The 20,024-nt window shown below is 41.0% G+C and overlaps 1 protein-coding gene across 12 annotated transcripts in view; it reads right to left on the bottom strand.

Annotated features, from left to right (window-relative positions):
- DAAM2 (dishevelled associated activator of morphogenesis 2) overlaps window positions 1-20,024 on the bottom strand; it is a 203,572-nt gene that overhangs the window by 4,949 nt on the left and 178,599 nt on the right. For all 12 annotated transcript variants that reach the window (XM_072035714.1, XM_027454027.3, XM_072035715.1 and 9 more), the window contains 7 exons: window positions 17,588-17,672; window positions 15,959-16,065; window positions 15,329-15,417; window positions 14,395-14,563; window positions 12,392-12,499; window positions 10,814-10,874; window positions 6,522-6,653 (listed from right to left, as the gene is read on the bottom strand). In XM_072035714.1, the coding sequence (XP_071891815.1) occupies window positions 6,522-6,653; window positions 10,814-10,874; window positions 12,392-12,499; window positions 14,395-14,563; window positions 15,329-15,417; window positions 15,959-16,065; window positions 17,588-17,672 (751 nt within the window). The remainder of the gene's footprint in view (window positions 1-6,521; window positions 6,654-10,813; window positions 10,875-12,391; window positions 12,500-14,394; window positions 14,564-15,328; window positions 15,418-15,958; window positions 16,066-17,587; window positions 17,673-20,024) is intronic.

Raw genomic sequence — 20,024 nt, 5'->3', positions numbered from 1 at the left:
TGGCTTCTTTTTTTCCTTAAAAAAAGGCTGTGTTCTCAGCCAGAAACAAACAAAGAAACCCAAAGTTTCTGAAAATGAAAAGAAAAAAAAAAGTGTTGGAAGAAATGCAAGTTGCTTTGAGCTACCAAACATGGCAGGAGTTGAAGGAAGCACTACAACAGCAGCAAGTCGTGGAGGGACTTCAGGGTTTGGAAACAGCAACAGATTACTTCTCTATTTAACTCCTTTTCCCTGAAACCTCTGAAGACAAATGCATGCACATATGCACACCAACTCCCTCTCCCTCAGTTTCCCTCTATATATTTATTCTCTCTATACATTATGTACACATAGTCTACTTAAATACTCAGAAAACTGCAGCAGATTCACAGTAACACACAGTGACCAGCACTAGCTTTTCAGCAGAGAGGATACAGGCTGTGAATACCACAAGCAGTATAACGTATCTCCATGTGCTGTATTTTGTTGGCTTGTGGCCACCAGTGTGGCCATCAGCCAGGGAACTGGAGGCACCACAGGAAGACTTGAGTGGCACACAGACATTGCCACTGGTGCCTAACCACACGGAGCACCTACAGCTTAGTGCTGCTCATGGGAGATGTGCTACCTGGAATCTCTTCCCTCTTAACTTGTGCTTAACCCCTGTGAAAACTGAAAATTAGGCCCAAATTAAGAGCAGCAACTTCAGCTGCCAGCTAGGAGGAAGCCTGACAGCGTTATTTTTCAGCTTTAGCCCAGAGGAGTCAGCTGTTGTACCAGTGGTGCACCGTTTCTCTTCCCTCAGCTCCTCAATGCTGCTGTGCACAGTGAAGATGAGTGCTGGGGTCTGCAGGAGCTGTGCTGCTTTGAGCCCGTGGGTGCTTGTTTCCTGGTCTTTTAGGGAGGCTGGGGGTTGAAGAGGAAAAAGGTCCTTGCTTGGGGCTGTTAGATCCTACATACACAAAAGTCTCCATTAGAGGGTGGTGTTGTCTGCAAATGTTCTTCACGTGGCCTGTCACCCAACTACCAGCACCAACTAATTCTTGTCACACTGGAAGAGAGGTTTTTGACACTGCCTCCCCAAAGCTGCCCAGAAGAGGAGCAGTGTTGCTGTGCTGGAAGGGCCCAGCACTCTGGGTGCTGTGGTCTCTGCGCAGCAGCAGGGAGGATGAATCCTGAGAACAGCCTGACTTTGGCGCCCAGTTACATGGCTTAGCAGATCACAATCATGTGTGGAAAAGCAGTCAAAGATGAAAAGTAAAAATCTGTGAGCAAGATGTCCCAAAATAACTGCAATAGAGAAATCTGAAGTTCTATGAAGTAAACATTTTCCCTCTTTCTCTGCTGCCTCCAGAAAGACGTGACAGGTCAGAGGGAGGCAGGACAGGAGATCCAGCTAAAGTTGCAAGCTTTGCCCATGATGTGGCTTGGGAGCTCATTTTCCTCTCTAAGCCTCTACTTTCTGCATTTGTTAAAGAACAGAAAATGTTGCTCCACAAATCTGATACAGGACAAAGAAAAAACCCTCATTTCACAGCAATAGGGCGCGACACTTATTCAGCGCACTACTGTAAAGAGAGCCACACGGTCTTTTCACTGCTTAAACTCCAACAGACCCCTCTGTTTTTATTCCTTCTTCTGTTTCCCTGTAACTCTGGTGCTGCCATCACATGTGCTTTTACAAGGTATTGGTGGTGGGATGAGGGGCAGTATGCAGCTGGAGGCAGCATCCTCAGCCCTGGAGCCAAGCCCAGGCTCCGAGCTGCATGCCGGGGCTCACAATGGCTTGGGGCGTTGCGGGTAGAGCAGCGTGGCACAGCACAAGCAGCAAATTCCCTGCATAACAGTACCCAGTTTTGGGTAGGCTGTGAAACCCGGAGCTCAGTCCCCAGGCGCGTTCAATCCTTCCCAGAATTTGGTGACGTGCTGTAGTATCACAGGGAGCGGTCTTTGAAACTTGCGTATTCCTCAAGTCATTTGGGGACAGATGACATGGGCAAAAGCAAGATGGAAAACTGTGTTTCAGCACGTTTTCCACTGTAATACAGGATGGTATCTCTTTTTTTTTCATTAAAAAATTCATTTCCACACCATAAGGGCCCCCAAGCTCCATGATATAACAGGTCCACGAGCTCAGTGCCAGCTCTGCTTCCTCTGCCAAACTTTCCACTGAATTCATCCCCTTGCCAAAGCAAATCGTTTAGACAGTTGTTTATTTTAAAAAGCCATTTTAGCAAGGAGAGGGAAAGCGGGACAGCAGCGCACACACTCTCTGCTGTGCTTGCCAACGAAATGTTAAACAGTGGCAGAAGAGCTCTGGAAACGGCAGGAACGGGACTCCGGGAGGAGGAGGAAAAACAGCCATGATAAAAATTTCCTGCTGTCTGTGCTGTCCACTATCAAGGGAGAAGCCAACACAAAAATGAATTATACCATGCAACATGAACTGTCTTCCCCAGAACAGTAATCCCCAGTTTGCTGTTACAAAGAAACCAATCCTGTACCAAGGCAGTTCAAATAAATGTCTGTTCTCTTTATGGGACAGATTCAGATCAGTTAATGGAAAGAGACCTGCTGGTTTCAGGCAGGACTATGCCCAGCTCTCTTTGCAACTTCATGCTCTAAAAGGATTCCTCCAGAAGACCAACAGTGACTCTGGAAGCCCCAAAGCCTAGATACAAGTGCTGTAAACATTTCCGATATGCTAGATACCGACCTGCCCTGAAGCATTTACAGTCCTAATCACAAGAGCTACACAATTTGGTCACCAAATGGCTGTTTCTGATGGCAGGCTGTGTGGCCTTCCCCTGCCTTTGGAACGCACCCTGCCCTGACATCCTCCATCTCTGTCCTGATCCTTTCCTCCTCCGCCAGCCCCAGAGGCTGACAGAAAATAACAGTCCCCCAAATGAATGACCGAAGTGCACAGCCTGTAACTGGCACTTGGAGCACAGTATTTGCATGTGCTTCATAGCCATGCAATGCTATGATTGCGTTAATTTTGCCATTAATGGCTACTTTCTGAAATGGATTTTGGCTTTCACTGCCTTGCAGCTCTTCAAAACAATTAATACATGTGCTAAGCTTATTAAAAGCATGCACGGAGTCTGAACTTTGGTCTCAACAATGCTAAACACAAACACTTTGCCTGCCTGGGTTTAGCTGTCATGAGAAAGCCTGGAGATGGACATTTTTCCTGCCCTTCTCATCAGCCTTGCCCACAGTGTGGTCCCTGAATGAAAAGTCACAAAATGAAACCCTATTCGGTAGAAGAGTTATACAGCAATATAGTGATTTAAGTCCATACCTGTCAACATTCAAGTGTATTGTAAAGTTACACATAGGGCAAATGTTACTATTCGAGTAAGGAAATCAAATTCACGCAATGGGGGGACACTGTTTGTCTCCCTGGGCATTTTCATTGCCTCCCCACAGGAAGCACAGGGAAGAATTTTCACAGACAAAATTTAACCCCATTCTGTTTTTTTTTCTGATGTGAAAAAGTCAAGGTTTCATCTGTTCAAGCATGTAAAAACTGGTGAAAGATTCCAGGGCAGAATTTCACTTTCTTCTACCCCCACCTTCCGGTTTTATGGGAAATGGCAGAAAACATTATCCCTTGATCTAATCTATATATTCCCTTATAAAGTGGTATTGGAAGTGAAAAAAAAAAATCACACAAAAAGAACAAGAAGCAGCTGTGCTGGGGAGCCTATTTAAAGAGTAGGTCTAAGTTTTCAATCACTTTTTAACCAAGCCATCTGTTTACTGCATGGAGATAAGTATAGTTACAAAGCTTCCTCTGCAAAAACGGGTGGCTGCATCTTACAATCTGGCTCTTTAAATTTTAAATACCACTTCTTTTCTGTGACTACTAACAGTAAATAGTCCCATTTCAGCATAAAGGCCAAAAAAAGTACTGAATGGGATTGTGAAATATATCCTTTACAGAGAAGGTCAGCACCACACCTTAGTAATGGGCCGTTTCCAGAACTTCAATACTGAAATTACTTTTGCCAGTACTAAAGATATTTCAAAAATAAAAAGCTTCCCAGGTTTGAAATGATAATTTGTATTGTTTTAAATCCCAGCTGAGGAAACATGGCTCTGATTAGCTCATGGCAATCAATTAGCCACATCTATATTTAGAAAGATACCCAACTCCAGCTGTTAAAACTAGGGCTTCATTATTATTAATAATTCTGTGAACTAGACCAATTCTTCCTGGGCTCCTTTAAGTATTTTTAAAAGTCTTCCCTCTCCCACTACTTTTTTTTTTTTTTTAATTATTATTATTAGCTTTGCTTTGAGAAATGAAAAAAAAGAACAGGATAATCAGATGTCTTAGTCCCTCTCTTCCTTTAATTGGCTAGTTGGAGTAGGTTTCCATGGTAAGAAAAAAGCTCCCGATTCAACAAACACAGAGAGCCCACTGAGAATGGAAGATGTTATAGGCTTTGCAAAGCACATCTGGTTTGTTGAAAATTTCCAGCTTTTTTTTTTTTTTTTTTTTAAGAAAAAGAAGAAAAAGAGGAAGAAGGGAGGGGAAAAGTAATATGAGGCAAACATGAGAAATAGCTCAGCATTGGTAAGGACAGACAGTTCCCTTTCAGGAGTCCAAAAGCAGCTTATTGCCAGTTGAAGAAGCAAAGCCATAGGTTGAAGAGAAGTTGGAAGGGCATGTGTTCAAACATAGTAAGGGTGTGTGAGGAGAGGTAGAAAACTGTTTCCTAAGCGTGTTATAGTCATTAAAGTAAAACATCTCTTTTTGTCAAGGGCTTTATGTTGGCTATGTCTAAAAAAAGTGTACAACAACTTCCAGACATATCAGTCCATGTGCAGGGAGACTCTCTGGTTGTTCTTAAAGCAAAGGAATACATTTTTCCTGCAACTGATTGAAAGTTGCATTGCTGTGCTGGATGTGTACCACTTGCTGGGTTTTAGCCCATAACTGACCTTGTAAACAAATCACATTGGGCTGTAAGCCATAGCGTGGCAAAGGAAAGGTCCACCTCTATCTATAACATCAAACCAAAAGCCAAGGACATTCACTTGCAGAAATGGAACTATAATGAAATTGAAAATGTACCCAATCATAAAATGGAAGCCTCCAAACCATAGAAAAATGTGTTTTCCCCAGTAAATTCAGTGGAGGCATGGAATGCAAAATACTGCTTTTGTGATTAGAAAGCAAGCATGATGTGAACATCATTCTGCTGGAAGTGGTTTGAACATTCTCAAGCAACACAACAACTATGAAAAAATTAGGCACATTATTCTCCACAAAATGTCCTTACAACATTAACAAGTGTTATATTGCCCATCTTTGTCTTCAAAGTGAAGTAATCACTACTGCCCCACTGGCATTTGCCAGGATAGCTAGCTCTAACTGAGACCCTGTGGCTCCCCTTGTTTGTAGGTGGGAGTCACCAAAAGTATCTCCACAGCAAGGAAATGCTTTTGAATTGCAGAATGGCATTACTGAAGAGCGATTGGATGAGTGAGGACTCTTACTCTCCACATCCTTGGCCTGTATTTTGCCTGTCCTTCAAAATCTAAGGCCTACCAACCCAAAGGTACAGGTTTCATTAATAATGCAACAGGTCCCTTAACACTGCTATGTATCCCTGCAAGGTCTGACACCAGCAGTGGAAACAACTCAATCCAAAAGAAATAACACATTTGCTTCATAAAGCCAAGCACTTTTAATATGCCAGCCAACAAGGGTAGATTTGCCATTACATACCGTTTACTTTAGAACTTGCTCTTCTCTAAACATTTTCATATGCTTATGATCTTTTCCTATAAATTCTTCCTGATTCAACTGAGAGACAGAGAGGGTTAGTGCCAGACTCCAATCACCAGCAAAGAGCAAGCACCTCCTTAGCTGTACAAATCTGGTAAAGGAGGTGCAGACAGTGGAAGTACAACATGATCACAGTAGCACCTGAAGAGTAACACACCTGGTACTGGCTCTGTGAGAAGGATCCAAGAAGGTCTGACAAACTGCATGTTTGGGATCTCTGTGCTTGCAATCAAATACAAGCAGAAACAGAGAAGTGCAAATGGAAAATACTGGGTATTCAGCATTATCAAACTAGCCAGAGGTGCACTTTTAAAGGAAAGAAATGAAGTCCAAACAGCCCCAGTTGAATGAGCAGGATGAGATGAAGTCTGAAGCGGAAGTTAAAAGGTATCAGCTCTGTATCCAATCACCAAAGGACCTGGTTTTGAGAAACTGCTTAAAAGGCTGTCCCTTCAACTCCACAGCATGGTAGTGTCCTGCTATCCTGGCATGGACATCACCATCACAGTTCTCTGTCACACACAGATAATGTTAAGGAAGACTAACAAAATGTGGGCAAGTACGATGAACCTTCTTTTAATCCTAAAATGTGTTCTAAATTGCTATACACCAGATTAGAAAAAGATGAAAACTTCAGCCTAAAACATGTTCAGTGTCTATTATAGTTTTCGCTATATGCCCAGCATCTGAAATTGCTGCTTCCATTTTAATGCATGTTTTCAAGAGGTATTCATACCTTGTCTCTAGCTTCGTTGAGAAGGTCTTCTAACTCTGAGAAGCTGAAACTGGCCACAGTGATGAAATCACTCATGACGGGAACAAACCTGTCACCTGATTCCCGTATGCGTCTCTTCTGATAATCCAGCTCCTGAAAGAGAAGAAGTAGGAGATATAGTTCTTTGGTAAGCACTGTCTGGACAGCAAAAAAGATGCTAAAATTGGTTCTCCTACAGAAGAACATGCATAAAAATATCAGGTATAACATTTGCCAGCCCACTGCTAAATAGTAAGCATTTGCTTGGATGTCACAAAAGTCATGGAGTTATAAACTGTGGCTATTGTGATATGATTTATAGGACAAAACAAAACATAATCCCATAAGAAATTAAGCTCTATTTGTCTGCTACTCAAAAATAAAATATATTTTTTTTAATCTTTCTTTGTGGCTCAAGTTTTTTTAGTGTTAAACCAAGATTATCCATGTCACCACTTCTTGTATTCTATTCACCATGCCTGAGGCACTGAAAAAGCTACAGAACTTCTCAAAATGACTAAACTATAGTAAGACTGGCACTCTCCCATGCCTGTGCTCAGCTTGTATGCAGCTGACAGGCTCATGGGGACAATTAAATGGTAATCTGGTACTCAACTTTATTCTCAGCTGAATAATCAGCGGGAATGATAAAGTCATGCTTTCTCTGTAGGGAAAAACAGAAGGTCAAGTTATGATCTGACCTTCTGTTCCATTTGGAAAAAATATTTTCCTGCTGGCTGCAACTTCAGCTACATGTATGTTTGGTGGTCACTGTCACTGTTCCTCAAAATAGCGTTTCACAGAGCCAAATGAGTGGGTTTATAAGAATCTATTCAGAGAAACACCTTGGGATTTGCTCTACAGCACTGATGAATGCAAAGAATGACTTTGGCTATCAACAATGTAAAATCAGATGTGACATCTATTCTCTTCTGATGTGAATTGGAAAGAGAATGTAACCACTACAAAGAAAGACCACAAGGTAGAAAAGTGACAGGAAAAACAATGAGTAGGTGGCTAGAGAACAGTCCATGTTAAAGAAGTGCTACCTTCCCTGATTTATATTACATCCTCTTCTCCACTGGTTTTCCTAATACACCATCAGGGATTGTCCCAGGAGTACTATTCAGTTACATCACTTCACAGTGCATTGCCTCTATGCTACAATTGCTCTGAGTTGGACCTTAGAAATAAAGGAAATGTCACTTCACATGCTTCCTAGAATTACTCATATTTTTTTCTCATTCTAATTTTTAAGTTATTTTTAGCTGAAAGTTGCTCTACTTGTCCCTCACCCTTCTCTAGCCCCCTCTGCTCCTTGAGCAGGTAAGTGTAATAGTTTTGTTATCTTACTCACGCTGTTGAAAACTATGGCACTTGGGACTGTTACTGGAGAGCAATGTGTTTCAAAGTAAAATTAAGATTAGATTGTCTATTCTTCAATTTCAAATCCAGTCCTTCCCTGCAGAGTAATTCTTCCAAATTAAGAAAACCCACAAAAGTAACCAGCATGATTATGTAATCAGCCCAAGAGCAATGCCAGAGAATAAGAAACTCCTCTGTATCTTCTAGAAATGGCATCTACTAGTCATAACAGCACGGCAAGCTAGCACTGCTCTTGGTGGTCCGGGCTGCTGGATCTCTGTAGGCATGAAATGATTCAGTCATGGCAGGGACTTCTCAAGTGGAGGTCATGATCTCCTTGTTGTGTGAGAGAAGGGCTCCGCTGACAGAATTCATTTCTGATTTGGAGAAGACCAAGAATTACTTAGCTGTTCTTCTGGGAGCATCCTACGCAAAGGCAATAGCTGTCTTGACAAAGGAATGTATCTTATTTTTACAAAAAAGCCGCAAGTCCATGCAAATGAAGGGTTAATAGTACCTTTAAGAACATCTGACTGTGAAACTATTTTTAGCTTTCTATTCTTAAGGGGCCTTGAAGAAACTTCTCAGTCACTGGAGCCAAGGCTGTGGTGAGAACACACTGGACTGGAATCAAGAATCGCACCTTCCCCTCCTCCCCCTTCCACCTGACAGCGATCTCTTATTGCTGCTATAGTGCCGCTTTTTACATGCCAGAAAACCGCGAATTGAGCAAGCAGACTGGGAGGTGCTGGCAGCCCCAGATGATAAATACCATGGCAAAAAGAGTGAGGGGGGAAGACAGTGATTGAATGGGAAGAGAGATTGCCCATTGAACCCATGTATAGGAAAGAGAAGAAAAATTGGCTGCAAAGGGAAAAGGACAAATAACCCAATCACAGACAGTACAACAGAAGTAGGTACTCACATTTCAACAGGGGGGAATTGCCTGCCCCAGCCAAAACTGGGCCTCTATTCAAGTCATGAACTTTATGTCAGCCTTCACTTTACAGGTACTTTTAATTCCCAAACATGGCTTCCTGAGAATGCAGCAGTATCTCTTCCCATTGCTGCCTTCCTCTTACCCCAACAACCCAGAAATAAGGGTTGGAAGACTTGCCTTTTCCCAGGAGGATCACTGACTAATTAGATGATGAACTGCTGGAGACAGCCAGAGAACCTGGTAGGCTGCTGGTAGGCCCCACAGTCCTTTCTCTATCCCCAGGATGCAAACCAAACTCAGGCCAGGTGAAAGGAAAATGAAGTCATCACTGCCTGTCTCAAAGCAGGTATGGGGGACTGGAGAGTCCTGGTTTAGTTTCTTCTAGATAGGTAATCATTTCACAGAAACCACCCAATGCGATTCCCCAAAAGTGGTCCCTTTGCCAGCAGTCCCATGGCAGGAGCTGCAGAGAAACAGCAGAGGACAAAAGCAGCAGAGGACATCTGCCAGAAGACAGAATTTTCCTCTAGGATGGTGCTAAGGCCCCGTGCCTGGAACATGTGGAAGAAAGTCACACATTAAAGCTGCTGCTGTTACCAGTATTGCCCCTACTGAGACACTGGTGACACTCAGAGTCAGCCATCTAAAATGCTCCACTAGCAGTACACTGTATTGATTTTAAAAAGTCAGGTAAAACATAGCTTCCTGAAGACAGAGGGACACTGAAAAGTGTGGCTAAAGAAACCCTGGTTGAAAAGGCAAGAAACAGATAACCACTGGAAGGACCTTCTTGGCTTCCGAAGACCTCTGTCTTGCCTCTCTTCAGCACCACCTGCGCCTCAGTATATCCAACAGGCAAGAGGTGCCAGCACCAAACTGAACATATGAGTTTGTTCCTTGTAGTAACAGATTTCTGTTCTTAGGGGCAGAGCATATTTATTTGTGCAGATAATGGGAGATGTTAAGAGACTGAGAGAAAAGAGTAATGCTGGCGTTTAATCTTTATTTCCTCAAGCATTTTGTGAACACTATTTTGCTATGTACCATGTCAGCCTTTGTGAGAGGTAGGTATTTATAACTGCCATATAGACCTTCACAGAAATGAAGCAAACACATGAGGCTGTTCAAAGCCATGCATATAGGGCAATGGCATAACCAAGAAGCAAATATGAGAGTTCCTAGATCTTGCACCATACATGGTGTCCCGCACTATGCTCTCCTACTTCAGGAAGGAAAGAGCCATTCCCCAGGAAGAAAATCAACATTCTAACTAAAGAAGGCTTCAGTATAGGGGAATCACAGATGACACATGAATTTGTGACTCAAGGGAGCATTCAGACCCATACCCTCAGCTTTAACTCCTACAGTTCAATATACACAGCTGCATCAATGCACCATTTGTACTGCTGTCTACTGAGATGGGAGTCTCTGCACTATGTACAGATTAAAAACAGGCAACCTAAGTCCAGCTTAAAGGGTTTTCATTAATAGCTGGAACATTTCAGCTTTGCTTGACAGCTCAACTCCCTCATCCTTAACTAGTCTGTCTTTTCCTTTGTTTTCCCAAGGAGTGCTTACGATACTTTAGGGTTGCATATAACAGTGCACTACCTGTTTACTAGTACTCCAAGAGGCACGTGAAACATTTTCTCAGCAGTCATCCATCCCCCAGTAAGAAAGAGAAAGAATTTTATTTTTCCTTCCAGTGCATGCCGTTTGTCAAACTGTCCTTTTACTCTCCAGACCGAGATCAAACAAGCTTTTCATTGGGCCTAAGTCTGCTAAGATCATCAGCAGGAGCTCCACATGAGAAGCTTTTATTTGTTTTTTCTTGGTTAATGCATTCTGGAAAGGAATGGAAAGGAACTGAAAAAGAAAGCGCACCTTCTCTTATCATAAAATATATAGTGCCCCTGATTCTGAGTGAGATATTTTAAGTATGGAGCTTTGGAAACCTTCAGATACTTACAGCTTCAACAGCTTTCAATCCGGTCTTTATGTTGTTGACTTCCTTCTCCAGCTCTACCAGGCTGCACAGGAGACAGACACAGAGCAGATAAAACAAAAAGAGCAGTGTTACACAGGAATACAGGAACTGTGTAGCAGAACAGACCATTGGCCCATCAAGTCTGGTATCCGGTCTCTGGCACCAGCCACAGCAGATGATTAGAAATGAGGGGAAAGGGGTCTGTTCGTGCTCTGTGTTGCTTTTTGTATGAAATGTAAGATGAGGCAGATCCTGCTTGCCCGTGGACACATTAAAGATAGCGATTTTCCTGGGAAGAAGCAGGGGGTTGCCCTCAGAACATCTGCCCTGTGAGCTGAGCCTGACCCTCCAGCAAGGAGTGGCCAGCCTGCAAAAAACTGCCTGACACATTACAGGGTCCCCAGATTTAGCATACACATTACTGTGGTCTCAGATTGTCTCTGCATATAATTCATGAACCAGTCGACTATTAAGTTCCATTATAAATATATTGACTTGTGATTTTTGTCTTCCTTATGGTCCAAAAATTGCTGATTTTTTCCATCTGTATCTCTACCATATTGTAGTCCTTGCAAACTTGCACTGTAACTGAGCATATAAATTTCCTGTTAATAAATACTTCCCCGGACACAACTGGCATACTGATTTTCTGCCCATCATATGCAAACAAGAAATTTTCTCTAGGACTTTTATGAAAAAAGACTTTTCATTTTCAGGTAACCAGTTGGCAGTTATTTGTGAGTCAGCAGGCATCTCCTCTAAGTATTTGCTAAGGCGTAGATAACACCTCCGAAACACCACTATAGCCTTAATAAATGTCTTTAGGTGTGAGCCTACTTTTTTTTTTTTTTTTTTTTTTCTTTAACTCCTCTTTCAGTAGCTGGTGTAGTTCCCTGTACAAAGAACCATAGCTGGGCAAATAATATGCAAAGGTTATTTTTGAACAGTGCAACAGTGCTTTGTAAAGAAAAAAAATGCTAGCATTTTAGGGGATGGCTTGTGTATTCATTTTCAACAAACATCTACAGAAATGGAAAAAGTCATCCTTGAAATTTGTGCAGAAAATACAATTCTTTTTAAATTTCTGTGCAAAACTGATTTGTGCAAAATTTTGAAGGATCTTCTTGCAAATGACTTAATTTAGCCTCTGTGCCTAACTGACACTAGTTTAGGATTATCCAGAAAATCATCCAGATAATTAACCAAATTCTTCAGAAAAAAATGGCACAGGACATAGATGACCTGCCACAAAGTATGGTGAGTGAATTACAAACAACAACCAGCCTAGTTACAATATCTGATTCAGAAACAGAGCAGATATAAACATATCTGAATAAAGTAGTCATTTTATTTACACAAATGGTTTTGGACAAAAATTCTCTGGTCATCTACATCTGAATAACATCAAAGATATCAGCAAAGGCATTTCAGGTACTCCAGCTGGAGGGATGGCCATGCGTTTGTTAGACAGCAAAGAAAGAAAGAAAACAAATAATCATTAAGTTAACAGAAATCACTGGGAACTCCAGCTCTGGGAATAAGCAAGAGGATTAGACTTACTTGACTTTTGCTGCTTCTGGAAGATGCTGCAACTCAGATTGAATATCTAGGATATCTGGATAATTCTTCTCAAAGATCATAATCAAGTAGTGCAACAGTGTAATGTTCCTTTTAAAAAAAAAAGAAGAAATGAAGGAAAATGATAATGAGTAGGACAAGGAAAGTGCGAGGATTGTGGCGAAACAGTGAAAAATATTTAGGTAGGAAATGTGCTTGACTGAGCAAAACAAGCAATAGAGCAGCGGTTAGCAGTTTTGTTATTGAAATAAAAGTAACACAGACAAAAATGAATTAGCCCTTTATGAACCATTCTTACTAAAGCCCCAAGCGATATATTCCACTTCAATTTATTCCAGAAACAACAACATGCTTCCAGCCATCTGTGTAGATGGTATAATGGAAAAGAAAATTGCATAACACTCTATACTATTAGTCCCGTATATTCCAGAGAATAAACAAGCAAAAATACTAAAGTGACATCAACTATCAAGGCAGAAGTGAATTTGTTCTCAGAGGCAATGTGGAAAAATATGAGTTCATTGAAAAGAAGAAAAGATTCTTGAAGACTGAAGAAGGTGCAAAAAAGATTCCTACAGTAAAATAGCTAAACTTAAATATAGCTATATTAATATATATATATATATTTATATATATATATTATATACATATATAATACAATATAATATATAATATATACGTGTAATATATATATAAAATACATTATATATTATATATAATAATATAGCTATATTAAATATACTTAAATATAGGATGGTTCCCTTCTACAAAAGCAATGGCAGCTCAAATAGGAGTGGAAAAAAGTAATATCGAGGAAGATGCAGGAGCAGGTTTAAGATTTGTAAAGTAAATGGTGAATTTTGTATGTAGAGAGAGCAGCCAGCCCTAACAGCTTCTTGAAGTGGGTGTTGTGTGGTTAACAGACAGGCAAGAAAGCATATGGTCACTGTTTCACACAGACTAGAGCCTGGGAACTGGAGAGAGCACAGAATCTGCAGAGGACATTTAATATACGGAAAATCAAGTCAAGTTACATTAAGGCTAAAAAAATGTTCAACGCTAGCTACACAAGTGTTAGCCTTGGAATATGGAAAGGACATCATGGTAGTCAAAACAGAGTCCTGTTATTTCAAACTCTATTAGGTAGGGAAGAATTTCCTATGGCTTCTTACAGCCATTATTTATTCTGTCACAACCTAAAGTCATTTCACCACAACTGTGGTCTCAGCAGGTCTCACAAGTCAAGAAAGGTGCAAGCTGGTATGAACCAGTGTAGGAAATCTCCAAGGGATTAGCGCTGCTGAAGCCAAAGGTGATATTCTTTTCCCAGTCACAGATGGACTAATTCCCAGAACACTATGGGGATGTGGAGCAAAACCTGCAGCCCACGTCCATAAACAATAAGCTCTAGCATATTCCCTTCTACTCCCCCCAAAAAACAGCTATTTTCCTTAACTGATCTAGATCTAACCAAACTCAGTCTCACTGAGCTATGCCTTGTGGTTCTATTGCTGGTGTAGGTAGAGAGCCAGTTTATGATAGTTCTGCATCAGAAACACATGCCGTATTCCCACGTTCCACAGGATGTGTAAGACTGTGGTCAGAGATTTTTATGTTTTCTTTTTTTGCAAAACCATGGCCATAAACCTTTGGTATAAAGGGCAAATTCCATAGAAATCTTCCTTCCCCAAAAACTTACTTCAGTTATTTGTGTAATACTACATTTTGTCATCTTTGCACAGTGTTCCAGAAACCCAATCCAACAACAGATGTGCACTGCCCAAAGAAATGGCAAAATTTGAGTGGTCTGTTAATATCTGGTCTTAAAAGCTTCAGAATATTTTAGAATTAAAAGCACTACTTAAATGCTAAATTATTTTAAATGGTCTACAGAGTTTAAAACACAACCAAAAAAACCCCTCACTTTCATTGCTGTGATAGAAGATGCAGCAGCACAGTAACTCATTTAGAGCCTTCTAGCCTACCTGTCTATGCTGGATTTGGTGTCTGCAATTTTGTTCAAGCTGGAGACTTTGAAGCCATATGCACTTCCCCTTTGGCCCTTGTTCATATAATTGCCAAAGGCCAGAACCACCTCCAGGAGTTGCCTCAAACGTTTGCTGCGGATGAGTTCTTTGGATGCCAGAAGAATGGCTTGAAAAGAGGGGAAAAAATGAACAAGTTATTGTACAGTGGCTTTTTTTAACATATGTTAACCCATAATTTGAATTGCCCTAAATGCCCATCTGACTAGTGCACAGTAAATGCTACAATGTAGTCTGCCCATGTACTGTCCTTCCCTCATCCACATGCCCAGAACCAGGACAACTAGAAGGAAGATGCACCCCATCTAACCCACACCTCTGAACCCAGGAGTGGGGCTGTTCTCCTATATCTCCCACTCTAAAAACATAGGTAGAAAGAACAGGGGGAAGGCTTGATCTCATCTGAAAATGCAGAATGGAAGACACTCTCCTCCTCTCTTTGATAACCAGAGATGTTGCACAGGAGCCATGCACCCCCTCTTTGTAAGCAACACATTTCCAGAATACCACCATCCCGAGGTACCTATCCTAACTGCCCCAAGGACAGGGATGGTGCAAAGACCAGGGGGTGAGAAGGGGAGGCTGACCTGCATGGAAAGGCCATAGAAGCGTTTGGCAGATCAGTAATACTTGGTAGTACATTGACATATCTGTCAGGTCATATATACAGCATAACAATCACAATGCTGATTTTATTAAGTCAACGGGTGTAAAAAGCATATCAGACAGAATTTGTTTCCCAGCACATGACATGTCTTGGACTCACTGGATTTACAACTATAGCATGTAATGTAACAGCACTTCCTTTGAAGACAAGACTGTCTTGACTTTTCCTGCCCCTTTATCCAGCTCCTAACAGAGGCTTTAACTATACCTTCTACTTTTGGCTTTGCTTCTGCCAGCCTCTCTGGAAACTTCTTCTTAAAGAATAATGCTTGGAGCCGCTGCTGGTAGTGGTCAATCCTGTACAAAAAGTAGAGCAAAGTCAGAACTGAACTTGAACCATATTTTGAAGACCAGGGCCAGTACATTGCCTACATAAACTAATTATTGGATGTTGAGTCCCACAAAGTCTGTGCATGGGATTATGGACATAGTTCAAAAATCTAACTCTACTTAATCAACACAGTTTGGAAAATGGAGGACCTGAAGGCATGAGGTCCAGATGAAAGCGAGCTGGAAGAATTCCCGTTACACTTAAAATATGAGAGTCATGAGACTCCTTTTTGTGTGAACAAAGCCAAGCAGAGGAGACAGATTTCTGCTTGTCATTAGGGGGCTGTCCTTAAATGACAGCATGGAGACAGTTTATTATCAATAAAAAGTTTGTGTAAAGAATGCAAACATTTGTAATATTTGTGGGCTTCGGGGAAACACAGGGTATGATGCTGGCTCACAGACTCTTGTATATTCCCCCTCAGTGCTAGACAATCCATTTTCAATAACAATTACAAGTGCTTCTAGGAAGCACTCGGTGCATATTCACATAATGCATCAAACAGACCTGCTCATTTCAAAGAGGAAACGATCTGCCCGGGCCATGCGCTCGATTTCATGTTTATGCTCCTCCAACAGGTCGGTATCACTCTTCTCAGGAACAAACTTCAGTAGCTGGAGTGGCAGAGACAAACCAAACACCAAAGTGAGAGATTTCTCTTCCACCATGGGGAAGCATTGCTTTGATTCAGCCATGCGACTGTAACTTCAAGAAAGTGCAGCTGTGGCTACAAACCTGACCTTTGTTAAATCTCTGCTTGCTGTTCTGTCTTTATCCTTCCCTGACTTTATTAGATTCACTTTCATTTCCAAGGGGGGGGTTCCCATTTCCAAATCCTAAAGGCCAAATGCTACTGTAGCTTACCAAGGGAAAGTACAGAAAGAACTTTGATTCCCACAGACTTACTTCAAGTTTAGATTGGAGCAAACAGGAGCAGGATGTGTCCCAATCAGTGTGAACTACCCATCGTGCACACACAAAGACTCATCTATCTCTCTCAGGCCTGCCCTACTCTGCGGAAACAATAAACAATAACCAAGCCACTAGATGTGTATCTGACACTAGCTGCTATTCATGTGCTGACCTTAAAAGCTCATACTTTGACAGATTTTTGACATATCTGGTGGTAGCTGTGCTTTAGTCTTGTTATAAATATTGCCATGCACACAACCTCAGCACACACCCACATGGAGAAAACTGCTTGCAAGGCACACCAAGCACTTTGCTTTACACCACTTCTTTAATACCTTATCCCACCCTTCAAAAATGTAATATTCAAAGGTGTGGAGCATCAGAAGCTTGTAGAGACTTTAAGAGCAGCTGCAAGCATTCAGTTAAGATGACAAGCAGGCTATAAATTTCTGAAACGGAAAAGCTTTTTGTGTATGATTAAATACTGTGACTGCACACAAAGAAGGAATCACACTTGTCATGAAGCTGAGAACTTTGCACAGTCGTAAAGAATTTTATCATATGCATCTTTGGTCAAAGTATCATCTTTCACCCTCTATAAATGGGGGAAATTGGACAATGGTGGTTTAATTGTTTTAATTGGTGTTTTTTTTGTTTTTGTTTTGGTTTTGGTTTGGTTTCCCTACAAGCTATGCAGTGAACAAAGTGCGGAGGACAGAAGTCTCTCACTCCCTTTCTAACCATTCTAGCAAGAATGCAAGTTCCCAGAGGTTAGAGTCCATTGACATACATGGCCTGATTCATGACATTTCCCAATGGAAAAGCTGGGGGAGTGGGGTGAGGGGTAGAGGGTAGGGAAGAGATTAAGAAAATAAAAAGATCAACAGTATAAAGAGTTACAGGAAAGTCACAGGTAAGAAGAGAGGGCATGAAAGGAAATCCCACACCAATAGTAATCATGTGTATTTTGCATCAGGAAAAGTATACTGTTATGAAATCCAAAAGCCTGAGGGATCAAATTCAAACTGAAATACACAGGGAAGGAAACACGAGGGAAGTATGTTTGATGACACTGGGAAAAATAACATGTCTCATGCTCCAGCATGCAGTTTAAATCTGCAGACATACCAGCATAACCAGTACATATATCCACATACCTCAGATGAAAAAAGGCAGTGAGGAAATTATCCAGAATAAGATATAGCTGACTGTAATCGTTCTCACCTGCTCAAGCATATCTTTTGCTAGGTCTTCTTGTTCATCCATCTTCAAGATTGCTTGTCGGATTTCTTCATTAGACAGCTTCAGCCTTTCAACAGTATCAATATTGTACCATTAGTGCAAAGTTTAAGTGACTCTGACAATTCAGAAAAAAGGAGGTCTGAAAAGCTGCTCTAAAAAAGCACAAAAGAACCAGAGGAAGGTCCAATATGAAGCTATGTTGTAAAGACTGAGATTTTCCAGATCATGTTTTCAGCTTTCTTTTTTTAAATCCCCTTCAGCTAATCAAACATCGAAGATTATACGTTGATTAAGAAGAATCAGGTCCTCACAGATCAAAAGTGCTTCCAACTTCCCTTGTATCAAAATACCTCCCTCATCAAGTTTTTACTGTACTAAAATCCCTCAAATCCACATTGCTAGAAAGTGATTGTGAATCTACATTTCACCTCTACTTGTAAATATTAGAGTCTCCCAGGGTAACAAGTAATGACACTGATCTTTCCTTAACAGATCTGAGAAAAGGGTTTCTGGTTGTGCTTGGTAAGTTCATTCTGTCAGCAGTCACAGATGAAAAAGGAACTGACAGCACAGAAAAATTTGTACTTCATATCCGATATGAAACAAGCCTTAAAACCAAGATTTTATCCAAAGTATTAAAATTATATTATCCTTCCCATCTATTTCTGTCTATCTGTGTGCAATGAGTAGGGGTAATCAGTTAAAAGAAAACAGAGAATGAATTAAAAAATCCTCAAGGTCTCCACTTTAAATCCAGGGCATACCAGAACCAGTCAAAATTTGTGATAATAGAGAGGATGTTTGATAGTTTGCCTGAAGTGAACTTAGTAGTTCTCAGTGTGGGAGACAACAAATAAATGTGCAAGCAAAAAAATCTGTCCTACCATCCCCAACCCACAACACCCTCATCACTGACTATAAGAGTAGGGCAGAACTGAATGAACCATAATGAAAAGACTATCCATAAGAAAACCTCAATCTGAGGACTGAAACAGGAAAGTGTGAAAAGAAATATTTGAGGAGTGAAGTCTGCAGTCTCCATGGGCCTTCTACAATCAATATAATTAATTAACAGCAGAAAGAGAAAATACAAATATAAACGAGAGGCAGGCTGATGCATGAGCCAGAATGTTTTTGTCTTCTGTGTTAACAAATTCCATGCTGAAATTTCATGTTGCTAATGCCATTTGGATGGAATCACATTTTTGGAACTATGTAAAAGCAAAAAAAAAAAAAAACCAAAAAAAAACTTTATTTGTACAGACAGGAAATATTACTAAATCTGAGAAAGTTAGAACATTTTAATATTGCCCAATATAACCAACAGCTGGAAACTAAAATATGAATCAGCAGACATTTAAAAGCTTTTAAATATTACACCTCTTAATTAGTTACTTGCACTCTGTTCCTAACTAGTCATTTTGTCTGTTTTTGACAAGGAGGGCAAACTGATACCTGCTAAGTAAGATAAAGGCTACTGAATTTCCAGAAAACCTATGAAATCAGGCCATACTTGGATGAGATAGAAGGATCAGAAGTTTTACAGTGAAAGGCTGGAAACTTTTAGCTTTGAGTCATCAGTTTGATTCCGATCAAAACAACAAACCTCAGTACAAGGACTTTTGCAAAAGTCCTACTGTCTCAATCAGAACGCCGAAGGGTTTCTTTTTGCTTTAATAATCATGAATTGTAAAGTCCATGGTTGTGTGACCCAGAGCTGATCAAACCTTATTACCACATGACGATTCAGAAGCACGTTGTTGGGTGCAGGCCTGGCTCCTAGCAGTCACGCGTACACGTCCAGACAATTTGGTGCCTACAGTTTGGAAAGCGTTACAGTGCACCTTTATTTTCCAGGATCTGGCCTTCACACAGCGGACATGTATCTCGTGACACAGGCACATAGCCTGTCAGAGGAGACACAACAGGCCAACTCATGAATGCCAGCATGTTGTGTTTTTTTTTTTTTTTTGTTGGTTTTGGTTTTGCTACTTTCACTGAAGTTTAAAAAAAAAAGGGGCGGGGGGAAAGGGTGAGTTTCATGTTTTTTTTTTTACGCAAATAACTCAAGCAATTATTACACTGATCACCCCTTACATCGAGCAAGTTCCTCTGTGTGTTTGGGAGTGCAGTAAACAAGACCAGCTAGAAAGGTTTGAGGCACATTAACACCACAGAAGGTATAGCTTACATTACTGCTGATCTCGCTATTCTGTCCAGGAGCCTGAGGACTTCAGACTCCAAGCTTCTCTGTCTGCCGCCATTCGTCACCACTAAATACACTTTAAAACATCATCTGTTCAAAAATTATTGAGAGCCCCAAGGACAGACAGTTATACAAACACTTTGATTTCTTGAATGATGCTGTGCCCTGCCATCAGCAGGAAAACATCTGGCTTGGATGGTTTAGCCCACAGTA

Source organism: Anas platyrhynchos, chromosome 3 (genome assembly GCF_047663525.1).
Source record: "Anas platyrhynchos isolate ZD024472 breed Pekin duck chromosome 3, IASCAAS_PekinDuck_T2T, whole genome shotgun sequence".
Lineage (NCBI taxonomy): Eukaryota > Metazoa > Chordata > Aves > Anseriformes > Anatidae > Anas > Anas platyrhynchos.
This window is presented reverse-complemented; position numbering and strand designations above follow the sequence as displayed.